We start from the raw sequence: 22992 nt of genomic DNA on the forward strand, positions 1-22992 counted from the left end.
GAAGGTCTCATTCAGGAGGCTGAGGACAGCATCAAGAAATCCTGGCTAGAGAGTGAAACACAAGCAAACTAGATGTGATTAAGTGATAGAACTTGGGTCCCTGGCAGGGAAAGAAAGCAGAAGTAATTCTAAACAACTGGAGCAAAGTATAAATATAGTCTTGAGGACTGGGATCCAGGGCAGCTAGCACTGCCAAAGGAGAAGAGGATTCACCACTGGGGCATCAGATACCAGGTCTGGCTGGTAGGAATCAAGATACAGTGTTGACCATACTCTGTCTCCCTGGTCTTTACATATGGGTGATGCCTAAAACCCCTCTCCCTAGATTCTGTATTGTTCTAAGAATGGAACCTTCTGTTAAGAGGTTTATGAGCAAGGAAATAACTGTATTGATAGGCACCTGAGTTTTCTATCAGTATATTTCACAATGTAATTTATTCAATCATTTTATAATCATATCTTCAACTAGAGTTGCCCCTGAGAAAAAGTGAGAAGGTAAAATTGTTCTTTTGCATACCTCCATGTCTTCTTCAGATATACCAATATTTCCATAACTATCCCTTGCCTCTTTTTCCCCTTTCTGCAAATCTATACTACATTAAAACTTAAATGCACCATATTTCCCTTTTCAACATTTTGCTCAATGACCAATTAGCTAATTGGGGAGATTTGCTAATTTGGAATGCCTTTACCTGAGATGGTATTGGTGATTAACAATGACATAGAGCAGACATTTTTTAGTCTTCAAATGTCTTTATTCTGCAGACAAACTTCAGTGTGCAAAGGAGTCATCTGGAGGGCTTGTAAGAACACAGAATGCTGGGACCTTTCCCTAGGAAGTCTGGGAATTTTATATCTCTAAAAATACCCAAATTAAGTAATTTTAGTTGACTGTTACAAGAATTAAATCTAGGATTTTTCCTTAGTAGAGACCCTTTTGATTTAAACAGAGAGATGACATAATTAATGTGTTGAGAGAAAGCAAGCTGAAAACGAAACAAGTGGTGGAGAAATTATAAGAGTACTGTGTGAAATATTCTGTATAAGAATGAATAAGGACAGAAAGGTGAAGTATTTAGGCATTTATTATGTGTACATAAATATCAATGTGCGTATGTGTGTTATATAGATATAATAGATATTAAAATAGCTCAAAGGTATTGATTCAACAATATATTGTTTTGGCAGAATATAATGGAAATATTTTCCAAAGGATCAACCTCAAAATATTGAGCCTAATCTAGAGAATATGCTTATAGAGGCTGATTGCTTGTCTTAGAAAATGCATACATTTCTCTTTACAATACTTTATTCCTTCATTTCTATAACAAGGCGCTGATTCTTTCAAGAATGATGGGGTCTACTCCAGATATTTTACAGCATATACAGAAAATGGCAGATACAGCTTAAAAGTACGGGCTCATGGAGGAACAAACACTGCCAGGCTAAACTTGCGGGATCCACTGAGTAGAGCTGCATACATACCAGGCTGGGTAGTAAACGGTGAGTATTCATGATATTTATAATCCAGTGATAGTTTGAATAATATTGTGATTTGATATAATGAAGGCTTCAGTCTGTTTCCCTAGTGGAATAAACTTTATTCCTGATGGAATAAATTTCTCAGTCAGACTAGGATTTGCCTCTAAATTAATCTAACATCTGGTGTAATGTCTGGCACCTAATAAGCACTCAAGCACTCAAAAAACATCAGTTATTATTTTTTGATCTTTCAATTTAGGTTTGGGGGTACATGTACAGGTTGGTTATATAAGTAAATCCGTGTCATGGGGGATTGTTGCACAGATTATTTCATCACCCAAGTACTAAAGCTAGTACTCAATAGTTATTTTTTCTGCTCCTCTCCCCCCTCCCCACCTCTGCCCTCAAGCAGGCCCCAGTGTCTGTTGTTACCCGCTTTGTGTCCATGAATTCTCATCATCTAGCTTCCACTTATAAATGAGAATATGCAGTATTTTGGTTTTTTGTTCCTGCATTAGTTTGCTGAGGATAATGCCCTCCAGCTCCATCCATGTTCCTGCAAAAGACATGATCTCATTCAAAAACATCAGTTGTTGTTATGTGACTTTGGAACATCTTATGTATATCAACAGTAATATGCCCAATTTTTAGCTCAAGATGAAGGAAACAGACCAATTTATGAGTCTAAGCACAAGCCAGTGCAGAATTTATCCTTCAGATTATGTATGCTATAAGAGTAAACATTTATTTGGATTTTATTAAGTCAAAAAGAAAAAATATGTACAGTAAAGTGATATAAGAATTAAGAATGCATAATTTGCTAGCTGTTATTTAGTCCCTTATCACTCTTAGGGGTTTTCTACTAGCAATTGAAATACAATCAGAAGAATTATTCCTTAGCACTTGCAGCATGGAGAGAGGGTCTTAGCACAATTGGGTGGAGAAGAACTGGCAATGATTTTTCCAGGTATATTCTCAGAGAGCAGATAATTCAAGAAGTAAAGCAATTCCTTTTTTAAAAAAGGCACATATTAAATTATATAATATTAGTCTCATCCAGTGTAGCCCTAATTCTAAAGCAATATATTATCTTATTCTGTCCTACAATGTCCAAGCAAAGATTCTCTCACCAATTGGATGCTTATGATTGTCACAAAACTTAGTAAAAATGTGACTGTATATATTTTTTAAAAAGGAAAAGACAAGTGGGGTAGAGAAGGTGATTCACTGAATTCTAAAAAATACCAGCAGTTTTGCCCATCATAAACCAGGAAATGTGTAATGCAGGGGAAATTGAAGCAAACCCACCAAGACCTGAAAATAATGAGGATACTCAGGCCACCTTGGAGAATTTCAGCCGAACAGCGTCCGGAGGTGCATTTGTGGTATCACAAGTCCCAAGCCTTCCCTTGCCTGACCTATACCCCCCAAGTCAAATCACAGACCTTGATGCCACACCTCATGAAGGTGAGATTGTTCTTACATGGACAGCACCAGGAGATGATTTTGATGTTGGAAAAGGTAAGGACGAAGTGTAATGTGATTTTGACTTAAGTGAAAAGTGCTAATTGCAAAAACAAGGGTGTAAGAGTGGGTGAGGGGAGAATGGTTTTAAATTGATAGCTTAGCGAAGCATTAATTTTATAATCTGATATTTTTCAATCAATCAAGTGACACATTTTAACATGGTCCTACTTTTTACACAGAGAAGATAGCAGTTTGCAGAGCTTAAGATCAGAATTCGGCTTTTATTAAAAAATGAGTAAGGCTTTTGATATGAGTACATGTTTTGCATAACTAGACATTTTTGAGAATAAATAAAAAGAAATAAATATGCTGCACTCCAGTCTCTAAACTCTTGTAACTTTTTTTTCTTAGTTGAACATTATATCATAAGAATAAGTGGAAGTATCCTTGATCTAAGAGACAGTTTTGATGATGCTCTTCAAGTAAATACTACTGATCTGTCACCAAAGGAGGCCAACTCCAAGGAAATCTTTGCATTTAAACCAGGAAATATCTCAGAAGAAAATGCAACCCACATATTTATTGCCATTAAAAGTATAGATAAAAGCAATTTGACATCGAAAGTCTCCAATATTGCTCAAGTAGCTTTGTTTATCCCTCAAGCAAATCCTGATGAAAATTATACTACTCCTACTCCAGACAAAAATTATACTACTCCTACTCCAGATAAAAATTATACTACTGCTATTCCTGATAAAAATCATCATTCTGGAGTTAATATTTCTACCCTGGTATTGTCTGTGGTTGGGTCTGTTGTAATTCTTAGCATTATTTTAAGTACCACCATTTGAATCTTAACAAGGGAAAAATCTACAAGTAGACCTAGAACAGGGTTTTAGAAAACAAAACAGGATAAGTAAAAGGTATTTCTGAATCTCAAAATTCATCCCGTGTGTGATCATAAACTCACAAAAATAATTTTAAATGTCTAAAATAATTTTTAAGGATACTTGGATTAAATAAAACATCCATGGATATGTAAAGAACTGTGTGAAAATTTAAATTTAATAATTGTACTTATTTGTTATTTTATTTGTAAGAAATAGAGATGAACAAAAACCCTTTTTCATACTCATTCCTGGTTGTATATTATTTGATACAAAAGTTTTCTGAAATGATATTTCAAATTTCATCAAGAAATGTAAAGGATCTATTTGAGTAGTCAAAATACAATTAAAGGAAAGCAAATAAACACTTGGAAAAAAATAAATATTGTATTAGTATTATTAAGAATAAATTGATGATATTGTATTCATCCAAAGCCTCCACCTATACCCTACAATTGCCAAGGTTGTGTTTACTACAATTCATAGCTAAGGAGAATAATAGAAAAAAATTCGATTACCACCTGTGAAACTATAATTTTTCCTGATTTTATTTCAATATAAACATATATCTATCTCTTTTCATTTAAAAAGCCATACCTATCTGCATAGTTTTTGTTTTATTATAGGAAAGAACTCCTGAAGCTCCTATCTATAGCCCTTGTTTTCAGATAAAGAAAACTAAATTTTTTTTTCTTTTTTAAGACATAGTCTCACACTGTCACCAGGCTGGAGTGCAGTGGCACAATCTCAGCTCTGCCTCCCAGAGTTCAAGCAACTCTCCTGCAACCTCCACCTCCCGGGTTCAAGTGATTCTCCTGCCTGAGCCTCCCAAGTAGCTGGGATTACAGGTGCACACCAACATGCCCAGCTAGTTTTGTATTTTCAGTAGAGACAGGGTTTCACCATGTTAGTCAGGATGGTCTTGATCTCTTTACCTTCTGATCTGCCTGCCTCGGCCTCCCAAAATGCTGAGATTACAGGCACGAGCCACTGCACCCAGCCTCAAAACTAAATATTTTCAAAACATAACATTTTCATTCATCTCTCAGGGTCACAAACATATTGACTAATGAGATCTCTTAAACAGAAAATGTAAGTGGAAAGGAGCAGTTTTATACGGCAGACCATAGCCAGGTCTGCCAGAGGCCCTACTGATGTAAATAAAATGGAACACAGAGCATGTAACAATGGTGTAAGATGGTGCAGAATGAATTCCCCTCATAGAATGAAGTAGACATTAAGTCAAAGTTTACAAGCATACAATTTCCTTGTTCTTCCAAAGGGTGGTTTTTTCATTTTGAACAGGAATTTTTATGATCATAACTCAGCATCTGGAGGAACTAAAGAGGACCTGAAGAACAGCATCCACACATCTGCCTTCTTATCTCATGTAGCATTGGTAGGAATTCTTTGCTATTTGGAAGTAAACAAAAATGAAAGCCATATAAGCTGAGTCCAGGGGTCCCTTTTAACAATCTTCAAACATAGATCTTGACCTGGCATAATGAATTTGGTGTAATTAGCAGGGCTGACAAAAAGGGCCTTGTAGTTTAAATTGGAAGTGGTAAAGGAGCAGGGGAAGAAGTAAGTAGAAGACTCCTGACTCTAGGAAAGTCTGACTTCCTCTCAGAGCATGCAGAAGAAAATGTGCAGAGGAAAATGAGCTGCACACTAGGGCAACTTGTTGACTAAGCTGTTGAGGCAAAAGGTCCATTGGAATTGTTAGCTTCTCTAACAGACTGGTTCCTGTTAATCTTGTGCTAATGGCTAGGGATGAACAGGAGAAAATGCAGGAAAAGTATTAAGTGTAGAACACCTGGCCTTTTACCAAGAGGGAAGTGAAGCCCTGAAATTCTATATTGGCACCAAAAATCATATATAAAAGTCAGATTTTCTTTATGTCCTTTCCACCCATTCATCCCATTACTCTGGAGGCAAAGCGTACCAGCCTGGTTATTTCCCCTTCTGATGTTCTAGTGCAATAGCCAGGCTGAGGTGGGTCCCAGTAGTGAACTCTCTCCTCCCAGGTCAGGCTTTGATTTTGTTTATTCCCAGGTCTGCATCAAATAGTTAATTATGAATTCTTAAGAATCAGAAAGATAACTAAATGGTTACCATTGTTGTAGTCAGTACAGGCTACATAATTTATGCTGCTCACTGCAAAATGAAAATAAGAGGCCTTTGCTTTAAAATTAGTAAGACTTCCAAAGCAGCAACAGCAAAACATTAAACCAAGTCAGGGCCCTTCTAAGCACAGAGCTCCAAGCAACTGCACAGATGGCATGTACACAAAACCAGCCCTAGCTGTAGTCCAGGATAAACTAGCGATTGTACCTACAGTATGGAGTCTGCCTGGGCTGTCCATTAAAACTGCCTAGGAGCATTCATGGTCTAATACTTGATTTAGTTAATCATGAAGAAGTACCACATCTGGGAAGGTAAGTTTAGGTTCATCACCTCTCACAGAGAATCTGGCAACAGAAAATAAATCTAAGCTATTCCATTAAGAAAGAGAGGCAGCCCTGTGTGGAAGAGGACCAATCCTGTACTGACCTCAGAGACTCCAACATCTACAGGCTTCCTGAATAGAAAAAAACCTGTATCACCAGATATCCAAGTCAGTGATACTCCTGGAGGTGGGCAGTCTACAGTGTCACAAGCTAAACACCTACCCCCAGGGTCTCCCCAAGCTTTAGCACAGAGAGATGATGCACATTCATAGTCGCAACTGCTCAGCTAGGACTGAGAGAACCGCCTTTGAATGCTTCTATTTATACCACTGAGATGACTGCTGTCACATGTCAGAGTACTCTAGAAGAGTATGTGTAAGTGTGGGAATCCAAACCACAGTGCCTGATGAACATTCACACAAGTATAAAATGGGACTAAGAGGAGTTCAACTCAAAGCAACACTGAAGTGATCCAGGCCTATTGGAGCCAAAAGAAAAGTACGGTAGCTAGTTCCCAAAATAGTTTCCAAATATCCACAATTCCAATTATTTGTAGCCTTACATAGAGCTGCGTGAATGATGTGCCTTAATTAGCATAATACAGCAAAAATGATAGATGTTTCCATTTTAGTGTTCTTGGGAACCCTGACCTACCAAGTTAAAATACAGCTATGCTAATAAAGAGAGCACTGGAGAGGTTCCAAGAAAACATGGAGAAGAAAAGAAGACTAACTCTCCCTGTTTCCCAACCTCCAGATGATTCCATTTACAGTCACCCAACTCTAAGCCTAACCAGCAAAAGAACCTCCCATTTAAGCCCAGATAACCAATAGAATCATGGGAAAAAAGAAAATGATTGATGTTTTCAGCCACCAAGTTTTGGGATGGTTTGGTCCAGAGTGCTAGATTATCAAAATAACCAATAACTTTATTGGTCAGGGTACTGTCAGGGAAACAGGCCACTATAAGTATTACAGAGTAGGGAATTTATTTATTATAAGAATTAGGATGAGGAAGTAAAGCACTGAAGAAAGGAAATGGAAGGTAAGAAAAAAAGTCTAACAAGCCTATCTGAAATGCCGAGGTTTGTGTTGGGTGTTCAATGTTGGTATCCAGGCATGTCCAGGAACTGGAATGGGACCATGAAAAGAGCCACTGTAGAAGTCTGTAGAAGACTGTTACCTGTGCATAACAAAATCTCTGTGGGTTTGTTGCCAAGAGTCTTGTGGTGGGCCTAGGATCACTGTCAGTCAGCAATGTCAGCATTCAGAAAGAAGAGTGAGAAATGGAGTAGAGGAGCAAGGATGCTGGTCCATCTGCACCTGCTTCCTACTGCCTCTTCTCATTTCTCCAGCAGACAGTTATGGCTGCTGTTTTACTTCTCCCTTCCACATTTTGTGCGAATTATTTTTGAGCAACTCTTACCCAGATTCATATGGTTCCTGAGAGATGTAGCTTCAGTTTATTCAACTTGCCTCAGCAAAGCCACACTATTACATTAAGTGAAATAAGCCAGACATGAAAACACCATATATTCTCATTTATATGTGGAATCTAAAAGCATTGTACACACAGAAGCAGAGAGTAGAATGGGGGTTACCAGAGGCTGAGGTGGGATGAAGAAATAAGTTTAAGAGGTCTACTGTACATCATGGTGATTATAGTTATAGCAATATACTATATAATTGAAACTCACAAAAATAATAGATTTTAGCTAAGAAAAAAAATAATTTGATGAGCTAATGCACATATTAAATAGCTTGATTTATCCATTCCACACTGTATACATATACAGACTTACTATGTTTTATTGGACTTCACTTAATTGTGCTTCACAGATACTGTGTTTTTTACAAACTGACAACGACAGTACTAATGGAATTGGGCTCTGATGTTGGTAATTGCTACCTAGTGAAATAGAGGAACTCAACAGAACACAGTTTGTTATGGTAACTCAAAAAAATGTTTTTTCATTTATATCCTAGTGAATTGAGACTGTTCAATAAATTGGTTTCATGAAAATAATACTCAATATCATCACTGCAAAAACTTTGTATGTTTTTGAAAAACAGCAAACAATGACAAACCCACTGCTATACAGACCTACTCACTAGGCACCAAATTCCTCATTTGTCTTTCCACTTCCTTTCCTCTTACAGAGAACACTTCTGTTCACCTTACCATCATCCATTTTCCCTCCTTTCAGCAAATGTCTAGTCATTTCCTATGCTGAACTTCTTGGCAAGTCCTTGTCTTTCTTCCCAATCATGTTCCTCTTACCATCACCCTCTACTTCCTGGTGCCCAATGCTACCTGCTCACTGGTGCCTTACATACTCCTGACTTCTGTATAGCTCTGTCTTTTCCTTTCACATAACCATGAATCTCATCTATGGCTACCATATTACAGAACTTTAAGGGAATCCATGCAAATCATACTTTCTACAAACTGTGCCCCTGGAGTTTCCCAAAGCACATGAGGATACAGTTTCCATATCCTCATCTGGTAGTCTACTCTTAGAGCTGACACATGAAAAATATGTATTCTTCATAATTGACTCTATATTGTTCCATGAAACAGGAAGTCATCTTAAATCCTTAGCATCTGTAAAAGCATTTTAGTAAATATACCTGTTCAGATAGTATTTGTTGCTATTTAATTACTTGATTTATAATCCTGATACCGTTTTCTTTAGTAATCTGTGTGATGATTAGCAAATTAGTTCCTGACACATTTAACCCCATGAAGAATGTAAGCAAAGTGCTACATATTTTATGTTCTGTTTGTTACCTATGTAACAAACCTGCACATTCTGCACATGTACACCAAAACTTAAGTTGTAATAATAATTAAAAAAAAACAGTTGTATAGGACGTGACTTTAGAAGCATTTTGCTGACATTTAAAATGCTATTTAAGGCTGAATATGGTAGCTCATGCCTGTAATCCCAGCACTTTGGGAGGCCAAGGCAGATAGCTCAGAAGTTTGAAATCAGTTTGGGCAGTATGGCAAAGCCCTATCTCTACTAAAAATACAAAAAAAAAAAAAGAAGAAATAAAGAGAGAAAGAGAAAGAAAGAAAACAGAAAGAAAGAAAGAGAGAGAAAGACAGACAGAAAATAAAAGAAAGAGATAAGAAAAGTACCTTGTCATCCAGTCATTCAAACGAGAGACCAGGAGGCCATTTCTTGACCCTCCAATTTCTTCACTGTTTATGTCAAATCAGTGAATTAGTCTTGTCTGTGAAATCTCCTTAACCCTTATCTTTTCCCCATTCCTCTTCAGTGACTGCCTCAATCAGCCTCCAACATCTTCTAAAAAGATGATCCCTAACTGGTCTCTCTTTTCAGTCTATCCTTCCCAATCCATACTCCCCACAGATGAATTTTAACAAAACCACAACAGTTCCCATACTGCTTTCAAGATAAGGTATAAATGCCACAAAGGCAGAGACTTTGAGGTATTCACCACATCTTGGCAGGCACCTTGTATGATGGCTAATATTTGTCAAACGAATAGTGGCAAAGCCCACCATCATTTGGCCCTAGCTTCCACTTCCACATCTCTTATTACACCATCCCCACTGATCTCCTAGCTGTAATCAGTTAAAGATTTTAGGTTTCCCAAAAAGTCCACACAGTTTTATATCTCTGGGCCTTTGTCAGAATTGCCATACTTTACCATTCCTTCTTTACTTCTTCTTTACTCCACCCTCTTCAGCTGCCCTTTCTGCCTCCTAACCACATTCCCCTTCTTCAAAGTCCCATTTCTCCTGTCTCTCCTGGTTCGCTCCCTCACTCTCAGAACAGAACACTCCGTTTGTGTCCCATTCTTCACACAGAAATCTGACACCCAAATGCAGTTATTTGTTTACTATCTGACACGAGCCCTAACTCCTAATCCCTCTCAATTATATAGTGAACACTTTGGAAAATGGGACTACATTCTGGGAAGACAGAGTAAAAAAGAGAAAGAGGAAGAATGGAGTGCGGAATATTCTAATACACACATACAAGTACAGAGACATTCCTATTCTTGCTTCTTTACTCTCTACATCCAGTCAGTCACCAAGTCTTGTCAATTCTTAATATGAAAAGCCTTCCACCTGTCTCTAACACTAGTTCATACCCCCAGCATCTCTTACCTATATTCCCTACAAAACCCTTTTCAAAACAGCCATTGTGAACCACTGTGAAGAATGTGCCCTGCCTGAAAACACCCATGGAGGGCAGGAGGGAATGAGGCCTGAAATACAGTCCAAACTCAGAATCAGGGCTGCAGAAGCACTACTGGATCATTAATCTGCCCAGAGGTGGCACATTTTTCTAATTTACAAGTTGTTTTTCTGATTCACACAAGATATATATGCTAATAATGCAAGGCTGCTTCCAACCACTAATCACTTTGCAGCTGAAGTATTTCTAAAGTGCAAATATGATCCTGTCGCACTCCTATTTAAAACCTTCTAATGACTTTCCTTTGCACTCAAGGTAATGTAACCACAGACCCAATTCAGTCTGGTTTACCTTTGTTAGTAACAAAAGGATGAGTTGCTTTGCAGTGCCATGGCCCCCCAGGTTGCATGTCATGTAACATGGACATGTCTAGATGAACCAAGCATGTCTGATTCAAGATCCTAAAGCTAGCAGAATAGAAAAACCTACCACAGGTGGAAACTATGTACTTGAGTCAAGGAACAGGGATGTAACTAAGAAGAAATGAAAAACCTGTTTTGTTTCATTACGGACTTAAAAGCCAAAAACCCATCACCACCTCTTGCATGACCCAGGCAGCTCACTCCTCACTGCATTTTCCTATCCTTCCCACTGTTATTCTCAGACTAGAATATGTGGCCTCACACCCCTACTTAGGGAGATGGATTTGAACTTGCCTAATGTCTCGTTACCAGTTGACTCTCAATAAGGCTTTTTTCTTTACTTTTCTCAAAAGCCAGTGCCATAGTATTAGCTTCTGTGAGTATCAGGCAACAAAACCATTGCTTGATTCCAGTGAAGTCTGAACCCTGTGGTATGATTAATGATGCTTTTCATCCTGTATATCCAGCTTACTTCAGTTTCATGTCTCACAACTTCTCACCTTATATACTGGGCTCCATCCACCCTGGACCACTTCTAGTTCTTTGAATACATTACAGTATCTCTCATTCCAAGGCTGTGAGGTGCTTTTCATTCTCTATAGATGCCAACTTCTCCACTACCCCTCTACTTCCACATCCTGCAGTCACTGAATAACTACTCATGCTCATTCTCAGGTTTTTGGAGTCACTCCTCCTGGAAAGCATCCCCTAATTCCTCCAATCTCCTGCCCCGGTGGGTTAAACTCCTCTTACCTTACCTAATTCTCACTCCCACCCCTGGGTTTCACATTAACTCTCTGTCTCATAACTGCCATCTACCTGTCGTTATTTCCTCCAGAGGCTGTGATTCTTGAGGGTAGAAGATAAGCTCTTATTCATCATCATATCCCCAATGCCATCACCAAGCTCAATAAATGCTTGTTAAATTAAAACATGGAATCTGCCTTTTCCCAAATATCAGTTCTAATGAATCAATCACAAAGCTGACAAAAGAACCACAAAAACTAACCACTTTTTATATTGTTTGGAATAGTTTCAGGAGGAATGGGACCAGCTCCTCTTTGCACATCTGGTAGAATTTGGCTGTGAACCCATCTGGTCCTCGACTTTCTTTTGGTGGTAGGCTATTAATTGCTGCCTCAACTTCAGATCTTGCTATTGGTCTATTCAGGGATTCAACTTCTTCCTAGTTTAGTCTTGGGTGGGTGTGAGTGTCCAGGAATGTATCCATTTCTTCTTGATTTACTGGTTTATGTGCATAGAGATGTTTGTAGTAATCTCTGATGGTAGTTTGTATTTCTGTGGAATTGGTGGTGATATCCCCTTCATCATTTCTTTCACATCTATTTGATTCTTCTCTCTCTTCTTTTTTATTAGTCTGGCTAGCAGTCTATCTATTTTATTGATCTTTTCAAAACACCAGCTCCTAGATTTATTGATTTTTTTGAAGGGTTTTTTGTGTGTCTATCTCCTTCAGTTCTGCTCTGATCTTAGTTATTTCTTGTCCTCTGCTAGCTTTTCAGTTTGCTTAATCATGCTCCTCTAGTCCTTTTAATCGTGACATTAGGGTGTTGATGTTAGATCTTTCCTTGCTTCTCATGTGGGCATTTATTGCTATGAATTTCCCTCTAGATACTGCTTTAAATGTGTCCCAGAGATTCTGGTACATTGTGTCTTTGTTCTCATTGGTCGCGAAAAACATCTTTATTTTTGCCTTCATTTCATTATTTATCCAGTAGTCATTCAGGAGCAGCTTGTTCAATTTCCATGTAGTTGTGCAGTTTTCAGTGACTTTCTTAATCCTGAGTTCTAATTTGATTGCACTGTGGTATGAGAGACTGTTACAATTTCTGTTCTTTTGCATTTGCTGAGAAGTGATTTACTTCCAATTATGTGGTCAATTTTAGAGTGCAACGTGTTGCTGAGAAGAATGTATATTCTGTGGATGTGGGGTGAAGATTTCTGTAGATATCTGTTAGGTCTGCTTGGTCTAGAGCTAAGTTCAAGTCCTGGATATCCTTGTTAATTTTCTGTCTTGTTGATCTGTCTAATATCGACAGTGGAGTGTTAAAGTCTCCCACTATTATTGTGTGGGAGTCTATGTCTCTTTGTAGGTCTCTAAGAACTTGCTTTATGTATCTGGGTGCTCCTGTAATGGGTGCATATATATTTAGGATACTTAGCTCTTCTTGTTGCATTGATCTCTTTACCATTATGTAATGCCCTTGGTCTCTTTTGATCTTTGTTGGTTTAAAATCTGTTTTATCAAAGACTAGGATTGCAACCCCTGCTATTTTTGCTCTCCATTTGCTTGGTAAGTCTTCCTCCTTCTCCCTATTTTGAGCCTATGTGTGTCTTTGCATGTGAGATGGGTCTCCTGAATACAGCACACTGTAGAGTCTTGACTTTTTATCCAATTTGCCAGTCTGATTTTTTAATTGGGACACTTAGCCCATTTACGTTTAAGGTTAATATTCTTATGTGTGAATTTGATCCTGCCATTTTGGTGTGAGCTGGTTGTTTTTTTATTAGTTGATGCAGTTTCTTCAAAGTATTGATTGTCTTTACAATATGATATGCTTTTGCAGTGGCTGGTACTGGTTGTTTGTTTCCATGTTTAGTGCTTTCTTCAGGAGCTCTTGTAAGGCAGGCCTGGTGGTGATAAAATCTCTCAGCAGTTGCTTGTCTGTAAAGGATTTTATTTGTCCTTCACTTATGAAGCTTAGTTTGGCTGGATATGAAATTCTGGGTTGAAACTCCTTTTCTTTAAGGATGTTGAATATTGGCCCACACTCTCTTCTGGTTTGTAGGTTTTCTGCCAAGAGGTCTGCTGTGACTCCGATGGGCTTCCCTTTGTGAGTAACTCAACCTTTCCCTCAGGGTGACTTTAGCATTTTTTCCTTCATTTTAACCTTAGTCAATCTGACTTTTATGTGCCTTTGGGTTGCTCTTCTTGAGAAATATCTTTGCGGTGTTCTCTGTATTTCCTGAATTTGAATATTGGCCTGCCTTGCTGGGTTGGGGAACTTCTCCCGGATACTATCCTGAAGAGTGTTTTCCAGCTTGGTTTCATTCTTCCCATCACATTCAGATACCAGGTACACCAATCAAATGTAGATTTGGTCTTTCCACATAATTCCATATTTCTTGGAGGTTTTTTTCATTTCTTTTCATGCTTTTTTCTCTAATGATTCTTTTTCTCTTTATTTCATTCAGTTGATCTTCAATCTCTGATAGCCTTTCTTCTGCTTGGTTGATTCTGCTATTGAAACTTGTATATGCTTCATGAAGTTCTTTTGCTATGTTTTTCAGCTCCATCAAGTCATTTATGTTCTCCTCTATGCTGGTTATTCTAGTCAACAATTCATCTAACCTTTTTTCAAGGTTCTTAGTTTCCTCACATTGGGTTAGAGCATGCTCCTTTAGCTTGGAGAAGTTTGTCATTACCCACCTTCTGAAACCTGCTCTGTCAATTCTGCAAACTCATTCTCCATCCAGTTTTGTTCCCTTGCTGGTGAGGAGTTGTGATTCCTTGGAGGAAAAGAGGCGTTCTGGTTTTTGGTGATTTCATCCTTTTTGCGCTGGTTTCTTCCCATCTTTGTGGATTTTTCTACCTTTGGTCTTTGAAGTTGGTGATTTTTGGATGTGGACTTTCTGTTGATGTTGAAGCTATTTCTTTCTGTTTTTCAGTTTTCCGTCTAACAGTCAGGGCCCTCTGCAGCAGGTCTGCTGGAGGTCTACTCCAGACCCTGCTTCCTGGGAATCACCTGTGGGGGCTGCAGAACAGCAAAGATTGCTGTCCATTCCTTCTTCTGGTAGCTTCTTCCCTGAAGGGTACTCAACAGATGTCAACATCATCCTGATACCAAAACCTGGCAGAGACACAACTAAAAAACAAAATTTCAGACCAATATCTAGGATGAATATTGACGTGAAAATTCTCAATAAAGTACTGACAAAAAATATCCAACAGCACATCAAAAAGCTTATCCATCATGATCAAGTAGGCTTCATCTTGGGGATGCAAGGCTAGTTCAACATACACAAATCTATAAACGTAATCCATTACATAAACAAAACCAAAGACGAAAACCACATGATTATCTCAAAGATGCAGAGAAGGCCTTCAACAAAATTCAACAGCCCTTTATGCTAAAAACTCTCAATAAACTAGGGATAGCAGGGGGTGGGAAGATTGGGGAGGGATAACATTAGGAGAAACACCTAATGTAGATGATCGGGACATGGATGCAGCAAACCCCCATGGCACACGCATACCTATGTAACAAACCTGCATGATCTACACATGTACCCCAGAACTTAAAAGTATAATAATAATTTTTTAAAAATTTAACAATTTTACTGTATGAGCTTAAGCAGGAAAACAATATTATACCTATAGACAGGAATGCTGAGTCATTCCACTTAAATTAAGGGAAAAGTATCTTGAACTATAGCCCCATTGTTACTGCAACAACAAACTTTGGTTTCACATTTCCTCTTCATCTCCCAATCAGCCTCTATTTAGGTCAATTCTAATTTTATACGAATTTTCTTCTGCCTAATAGGTCCCTTCAACACCATTTCCTCCAATGACCCTGTTTATATCTGCCAAGAACATTAGTCCTTCAAATCAGTTACGGAGATATCAAGGCCAGACTCGTTCAAATGCAGCTAAAAACTTAATTCACACTTGAGAAATGCAGCCTTTTCCTATCTGGCTATATCATCCTGTCACATTTCTATATTTGTACCTAAACATCAGCACTGATGTACCAGGTGCCTGCATTCAACCCCAGAAGTCATTTTTTCTTTGAACTTGATGTTCCTTCCACTTGATTACTAATTACTGACTCTTTTTTTTTTTTTTTTTTTTTCAGATATCAATTTATCTCTTTGGAGAGACCTTCTCTGTCACCCTATTCTTAAGCAACAACTCAGTCACCACTATAACTTTTAAAATCAAATTCTCTGTAGAGCATTTAACACTAGCTGATATTTTAAGTTTTAATGGAATGTTAGAATGTTTATTGTTTATCTTTCCCACTGGAATATAGGTTCCATAAGAGCAGTGACCTGTTAGTTTTGCTCACTTCATGAACTAGAACTAGACCAGGCTATATAATAAATTAGCAATTAATAACTGTTAAGTGAATGGAAAAGATAATAGAATATGAACTAAATATTTTATCCATGCTGTCTTAGATGGAGGCATAGAATTGGGCCAAGGAGAGGTATTTAAATTATTTGTTATATAATATCTCGTTTACATCATTTCTATCTTTTCTCTAGGGCTTTGTACATGTGAACCTTGGCTTCTGTCATTTGCTACATGAATTTTCACAATGCAAATACAATCATGTAACCAAGGCTGATCTCAAGAAAAGAACATTACCAGTATCCCAGGTGCTCCCTTTCTTCTCTCTTCCACTTATCATCTCCTATATGAGATAATGTCAAGTTGAAGTCAAGTTATCTTGGCTTCAAATGGCAGAGATTGTTTCTGCCTGTTTATGCACTTTAGAGAAGTGGAATGATACAGTACATATTGATTGTTGATTGGCCTCATTTACTCAAATATGTATGTGAGATTCATTGACATTGCTGTGTGCAGTGGTATTTTGTTGTTTCTCATTATACTAGTGTACAACTTTTAAAGTTCAACACTCATTAACATATTAAAACATAAATTCATTTTTAATACTCATATTAATAACAAAATTTATATAAGGAAATTTAGATTCACTTCAATTCTTTACTCTTTTCAGATAATTTTCTCTATGATGAAATTCTTACAGCAAATAACTTTTTTCAAGTTTTTTAATTCACATTGACAGCTTATTCAAAAGAAAATATTAACAATTCATTTTATTATCAAATGTATAAGCCAGTATTTGCCTTCCAAATTTCTTCAGCAAATGTGGATGTTACCGTCCTTTTAAAAATTTGTGTCACTTGATAATTTATGATATTTTATTGATCTTTTTAACTTCTATACTTACTAATGAATGCATGGTTTTCCATGTTTATTGGCTGGTTTTGCTTATTTTATGAATAACTATTTATGTCTGATTCATTTTTTAAGTGGAGCATTCATCTTTTTTATTGATTGGTTGAGCAAACATTAATTCTTGATCTACTCAGGTTTCCTAAGACTGGTTCCATTTTGATAAATTGTATTTGCCTAGAGAATTGTCCATCTTACTGAGGTTTCATAATGAATGCACAGTGGCATCTTGTGATTCTAATTTGCATTCTGCTGATGACTAATTCATTTAGATTTTAAAATGGATTAGCAACATTTTAAAATTCTGTTCTGAATCTGACTTTAATTCTTGAGATTTGATTAGATCTTTCATACATAATTATTAGAAAAGTTTCAAGTGCTTACATATATACAGGATACATTCTGTCTGTGATCTAAAGTTTTATTTTTCATTTTCTTTAACAATAAAATACAGATTAGAGAACAATATAACTCAAATGTGTCACTTTGCCCTTTTGATTTAGCTCCTCCAAAGGACCATGCAAGCATTTTTGTGCCCACACTTTCCAACGCTGTGAGCTCCATTGAAAAGGAAATTCTTCTAACAGAGAACCATGAAAAGAAGTCTTCTACTAGATGTAGGAAAAGGAACGAGGCGTCAGTAAACGTCAGTCTAGCAGACAGATTGGTGGGATAAATAAAAAACGAGGAAGGCTTTAGACCTTGGGACCAGGAAATGAGAATGTGGAATTATTAGAATGTTTTCCTAAGGCCATGAAACAAACAAAAAAAATTAAAATAGTGTTGTTGCTATTAAAATAAGTTTTCTTAAAGTCCAGTTTTATTTACAAAATGACATTGAACATAGAGGCAAGATGCTATTCTGCAAAATAAAGAATAAGATTTTTTAAATATATTATGGTTGCATTTTTTCTCAAGAGAGAAATTGAGTTTTCATGAGGATATACATATGAAAATGGAACCTCTTAAATACTGGAATGTATCACTTAGAGGTCATATGAAGAATTTGAAAATCATATGAAGAGATTGTGATTAAAAAATTAAATCTGAGATGATTTAAATGTTATTCAAGTTATAAGTGGAGGCTAAAATGAAGGTTTTTAAATATAAATTGTAATTATTCAGATGAAGATTTTAAAGTTATTTAGGGTAAGTGCTACTGGCAACATTGCTTTTCATAAGAGTTTTATAGAAAAACAAATATGTATCAATAAATGAATTAATAATCATTGATCCATGAATTCATTCAGTGAAAATTTAATTATTTGCATTCAATGTGTAATCAGAAAATTTGTATTTAAATCTTAGAAGCAATGCTTCTTAACTCTACGCCAGCTTTTTGTTTAAATTTGTAAAGTAAGGTAAAAAACACTTATTTCACGGTATTTTGAGGATCAACTTATAGATAACATATATAAATTTCCTAGCGTAGGACTGAGCAAACAGTAAATAGAAACATAAGTTATCCTTCCCAGTCTTCCTAACTGTAAAATTATGATAGTATCTTTTTTTTTTTCAGAAATGCTATGCAGAATAATGTGAAGTAGTTACTGCATCTATCAAAATACCTGGCAGCTAAATAGTAAGAGTTCAATCATTCTTTTATTCTTTCCTGACTTCCTACAATTTAATTTCCATATCAACAATATTTGCTTAGCATCTACTATCTGCACTAGGTCCTAAGCCATGAGGGTAAACAAGGCAAATGTGATTTCTACCCTCGAAGAATGTATAATTTGGACTTGAGAGGAAGAAAGATTAATTAATTAATTACAATTGATTGTAGGAGGAAGGAAAAAGCCTTCGCTATGAATTCAGTTGACTTTTAAGTTTGTCAATGCAGTGCTAGGTACTGGAAATAAAAAACTTAAGTGTATTTGCTTCAATTTGCTTTGGAAAACTAGCCCATTTATACACCTCAGTGACATCCTAATCCTGTCTCAGCTCTACCTCATTTGTGTTCTATTGTTCATGTGTACTTTTTATCCTTCTTGGCATTCAGAAAAAGGTGAATGTCTGTTGACTATTTTGCTATAGCAGTATTCACATTTACAAAGTCTGAATGGTAAATGGTTGATCACTATAGTTCAAGTGGAAGGTTGCATCCTTGGCAAATAGAATGTGACCCAAAAAAAAGGAAATAGTAATGTGTTAGGCCATTCTTGCATTGCTATAAAGAAATACCTGCAACTTGGTACTTTTTAAGTAAAGAGGTTTAATTGGCTCACAGTTCTGCAGGCTGTAGAGGAAGAATAATGCCGACATCTGCTTCTAGGAAGATCTCAGAAAGCTGACAATCATGATAGAAGGCAATGGGGAGTAGGCATATCACACAGCAGGAGTGAGAGCAAGGAGGCAGGGAAGGGCCACACAATTTCACCAGGTCTCATGAGAACTCACTCATTACTACGAGGACAGCACCAAGCCATGCATGATCTGCCCTCACAACCCAATTGGTTCCCACCAGGCTCCACCTCCAACTCCAGAGATTATATTTCAACATGATATTTGGCAAGGAAATATATCCAAACTACATCATTTCACTCCTGTCTCCCCAAACTTCATGTCCTCCTCACATTGCAAAATACAGTTATACTTTCCCAATACTCCCCCAAAGTCCTAACTCATCCCAGCGTTAACTCAGAACTACAAGTCCAAAGTCTCATGTGGAAACGCGTTCCTTCCATCTGTGAGCCTGTAAAGTCAAAACAAGTTATTTACTTCCATGATACAATGGGGATACAAGTATTGGATAAACATTCCTGTTCCTAAAGGGATTAACTGGCCAAAAATAGGAACTACAGGGCTCATACAAGTCTGAAACCCAGCAGGGCAGTCATTAAATTTTTTTTTTTTTTGAGACTGAGTTTTTGCTCTTATTGCCCAGTCTGGAGTGCAGCGGCAGGATCTCAGCTCACTGCAACCTCCACCACCTGGGTTCAAGTGATTTAAGCCTCCCAAGTAGCTGGCATTACAGGCACCGGCCAACACACCCAGCTAATTTTTTGTATTTTTTTTTAGTAGAGATGGGGTTTTGCCATGTTGGGCAAAAGGTATTTTAAATTTTGTCAGGCAATGGTAACTGAAGCTTCTACTTATCTGTTTTATGCCACCAAACGAAGAACTTATTTCAGGAATGTAAGCATTTTAATTCCAATGACCTGGAAATCAAAACCTGAGTACTTAATGCCAAAACAAGAATCATATGACCAGGTAGGCTATTTCATCTAACTCCTAAACTGCTTCTTTCCTCCTGTGCTTTTAAAAACTCAGTATTTGTAATTCTTTATTAATTACTAATCACTAATTTAGTAATTAAATTAATAATATAACATTTTGTAATGGATATGAATAGAAGTCCTTTTTCTAAAATCTCGTTTCTGTACCTCTTGAAATTTGTTTTTGTTTGTTCTTTCGCTTTTTAGGCAGATGTCATAGTTGCTGATCCTTACCTGAAATACGGAGATGATCCCTATACACTTCAATATGGACAATGTGGAGAAAAAGGACAATATATACATTTTACTCCAAACTTCTTGTTGAATAATAATTTGCCTATCTATGGGCCTCGAGGTAGAGATATCTATGATGTGCTTCTGTTCTTATTTCCACTGGTGAAAAAAAGAACACTATGTTTAATGGTATTTTAAACAATTTTTAAAGAAGCCAGGCACAGTGGCTGACACTTATCCCAGCAACTCAGGAGACTGAGGTAGGAGGATCACTTGCACTCAGGAGTTAGAGACCAGCCTGGACAACAGAGTAGAGCCCCCAGTCTCTAAAAAGCTAAAAGTAAATTTTAAAAACTAGCCAGGCATTGTAGCACATACCTGTAGTCCCAGCTACTTAAGAGGTGAACGCAGGAAGATTGCTTGAGGCTAGGAGCTTGAGGCTGCAGTGAGCTATGATCAAGCCGCTGTACTCCAACCTGGGCAACAGAGCAAGAACAAGATCCCATCGTTTAAGAAAACAAAATTAAGAAGAGAAAAATAGCTATTAAGTAATATCTTTACTTGAAAATATGCTAGTTACATTCTTAATTATATCTCTCTGTGGTGTGTGTGTGTGTGTGTGTATGTGTGTGTTAAAACAAAATGAGTCATTTATTGGCACTTATTTCAACTGTTTTGACCTAATAAGAGGCATCAATTTCTGGAGTACCCTGACTCAATTAGGTTGGGGAGAGGTTAAAGAGAAATATAAGAAAATTGTCTTAAAATATTGTAACTATGAATATACAAATGGCAGTATTTCTCACAGGCAGAGTATTTGTCCACAAGTGGGCACATCTCCGGTGGGGAATACTTGATGAGTACAATGAGGACCGGCCATTCTATATTTCCAGAAGAAACACTATTGAAGCAACAAGGTATCATTATATTGAACAAATCTGTTTTCAAAATTTTTTTTCTTATGACTCACTAATTTTCTATGCTAGGCAAACAAAGGCTGTCTCAGGTAACTACCTGAGAATGTTTATACAGTTCATTGCAATAGCCAACCTGCCCCATCATGTATGTCTCCAATTAATTCTAGAGATTCTACCTTGGCATCAAGATCAATCAGAAACAGAAAACAATTTCAGTATTCACAGGGACCATGCTAAAACATGTTATGGGCAGAGGAGAAAGGAAAAAGCTGTAGGCTAAACCACAAGATATCTGAGAATAGGTGTTCAACCCTACCCACTCTTGTTTCACTTGGTTCATCACTTTTTAAGAGAAATCTGTTTCACTGAAATCAGTTAAGCTGCTAGAGCTTCTTTGTAAATATAATATTATACTTTTCATTTAATCTTGATCTTAAAGAAAAGGAAGTACTTTTCGTACTTCCTTTTCTTTAAGATCAAGATTAAATAAAAAGTATAATAAGGATATACTTATTAAATGAAAAGATCAAGATTAAATGAAAAGTATAATAAGGATATACTTATTAAATGAAAAGTATAATAAGGATAATAATAAGGATAAGGTATTAAATGGATTTTTTTTCTAAATATAATTCTAGGTGCCACAGGCACTATTATGAATAGATGAGATGTTGAAAGTAAACGTACTCCACTAGGCAATGCTTTGATTGAGACTGCCTTTGCAAAATTATGACTAAGACAGTGAAAGAGATCTAACTTAATTGGCTCCATCTTGCTTCTAACCTCCAAGCTGTTCTTGTTCATTCTTGGGAGTAGGTTGAACTAAATTTGGGAAAAACTTAATTTATAGTTTATAGTTTACAACAAAGATGGTAACATTCCTTTCCCAAAGCAGACCTCTATCATGCCTGGGAACGAGATTTCCTCTGTAGAAGTAACATTAGCCACAAGATTGGAAATTACATTTTAGGAGTCATGCAGCTAGAGGCTACAAGACTCTGACCCTCCCTAAACTGCTCCTGAGATCAGTGCTTGAGGTATTTTGCAAACCCTGGATTAATAGATCAGCCACCATCCAGATCGATACTGGCTCACATAATATTGTAGACACGACCTGGCAACTGATTCAACTCAAGAAGAAGCTTAAACTCCCTATGATAGCATCCCTGACAAATCAGCATTCCTGTCTCACTGGATTTCCTCCACCCACCAAGTTGTCCTAAAAAAATCTGCTCCGCAAATGCTTGGGGAGACAGATTTGAGTAATAATAATACTCCCGTCTCCTGCAAAGCCAGCTCTGTGTGAAGTACTCTTTCTCTATTGTAATTCCTTTCCCTTGATGAATTGGGTCTGTCTAGGTAGCAGGCAAGTTAACCCATTGGGCAGTTACACAGTGGGGACTGTGTGTGGAGTCTTCAATATCACATTTTCCCTCTGCACTGTGCTGATAGAGTTTCTCTGTAAGGACTTCTCAGATAAAATTGTCATAGAACATTTTCTATCACCTGTCATAGAAAATTTCTCTCAGGTTTATACAGCAGATTTCTGCCTGAGCACCCAGGATTTCTTATACGTCCTTTGAAATCTAGGTGGAAGCCTCCAAGCTTCCTTCACTCTTACATTCTGTGCACCTACAGGCTTAAAACAACATGGAAGCCGTGAAGGATTATGGTTTGCACTCTTTGAAGTGGTAGCCCAAGCTGTACCTGGGTGCCTTTGAGGCATGGCTTCAG

At 37.2% G+C, this 22992-nt stretch overlaps 2 protein-coding genes across 2 annotated transcripts in view; both read left to right on the forward strand.

The window, feature by feature from the left end:
- LOC101038388 (calcium-activated chloride channel regulator 4) overlaps positions 1 to 6035 on the forward strand; it is a 32888-nt gene extending 26853 nt beyond the window's left edge. The window contains exons 12-14 of the mRNA XM_039473678.2: positions 1333 to 1503; positions 2770 to 3003; positions 3361 to 6035. Coding sequence (XP_039329612.1) covers positions 1333 to 1503; positions 2770 to 3003; positions 3361 to 3800 — 845 coding nt within the window. The 3' untranslated portion in view covers positions 3801 to 6035. The remainder of the gene's footprint in view (positions 1 to 1332; positions 1504 to 2769; positions 3004 to 3360) is intronic.
- Positions 6036 to 19964: 13929 nt separating this feature from the next.
- Positions 19965 to 21538, forward strand: LOC120366005 (calcium-activated chloride channel regulator family member 3-like). Its single transcript, XM_039473951.2, has 3 exons — positions 19965 to 20102; positions 20315 to 20462; positions 21150 to 21538. Exons 1-3 carry the CDS (start codon positions 19965 to 19967, stop codon positions 21536 to 21538), a joined length of 675 nt encoding a protein of 224 aa, XP_039329885.2.
- The last annotated feature ends 1454 nt before the right edge of the window (positions 21539 to 22992 follow it).

The sequence above is a fragment of the Saimiri boliviensis genome, chromosome 11 (assembly GCF_048565385.1).
Source record: "Saimiri boliviensis isolate mSaiBol1 chromosome 11, mSaiBol1.pri, whole genome shotgun sequence".
Classification (NCBI taxonomy): Eukaryota; Metazoa; Chordata; class Mammalia; order Primates; family Cebidae; genus Saimiri; species Saimiri boliviensis.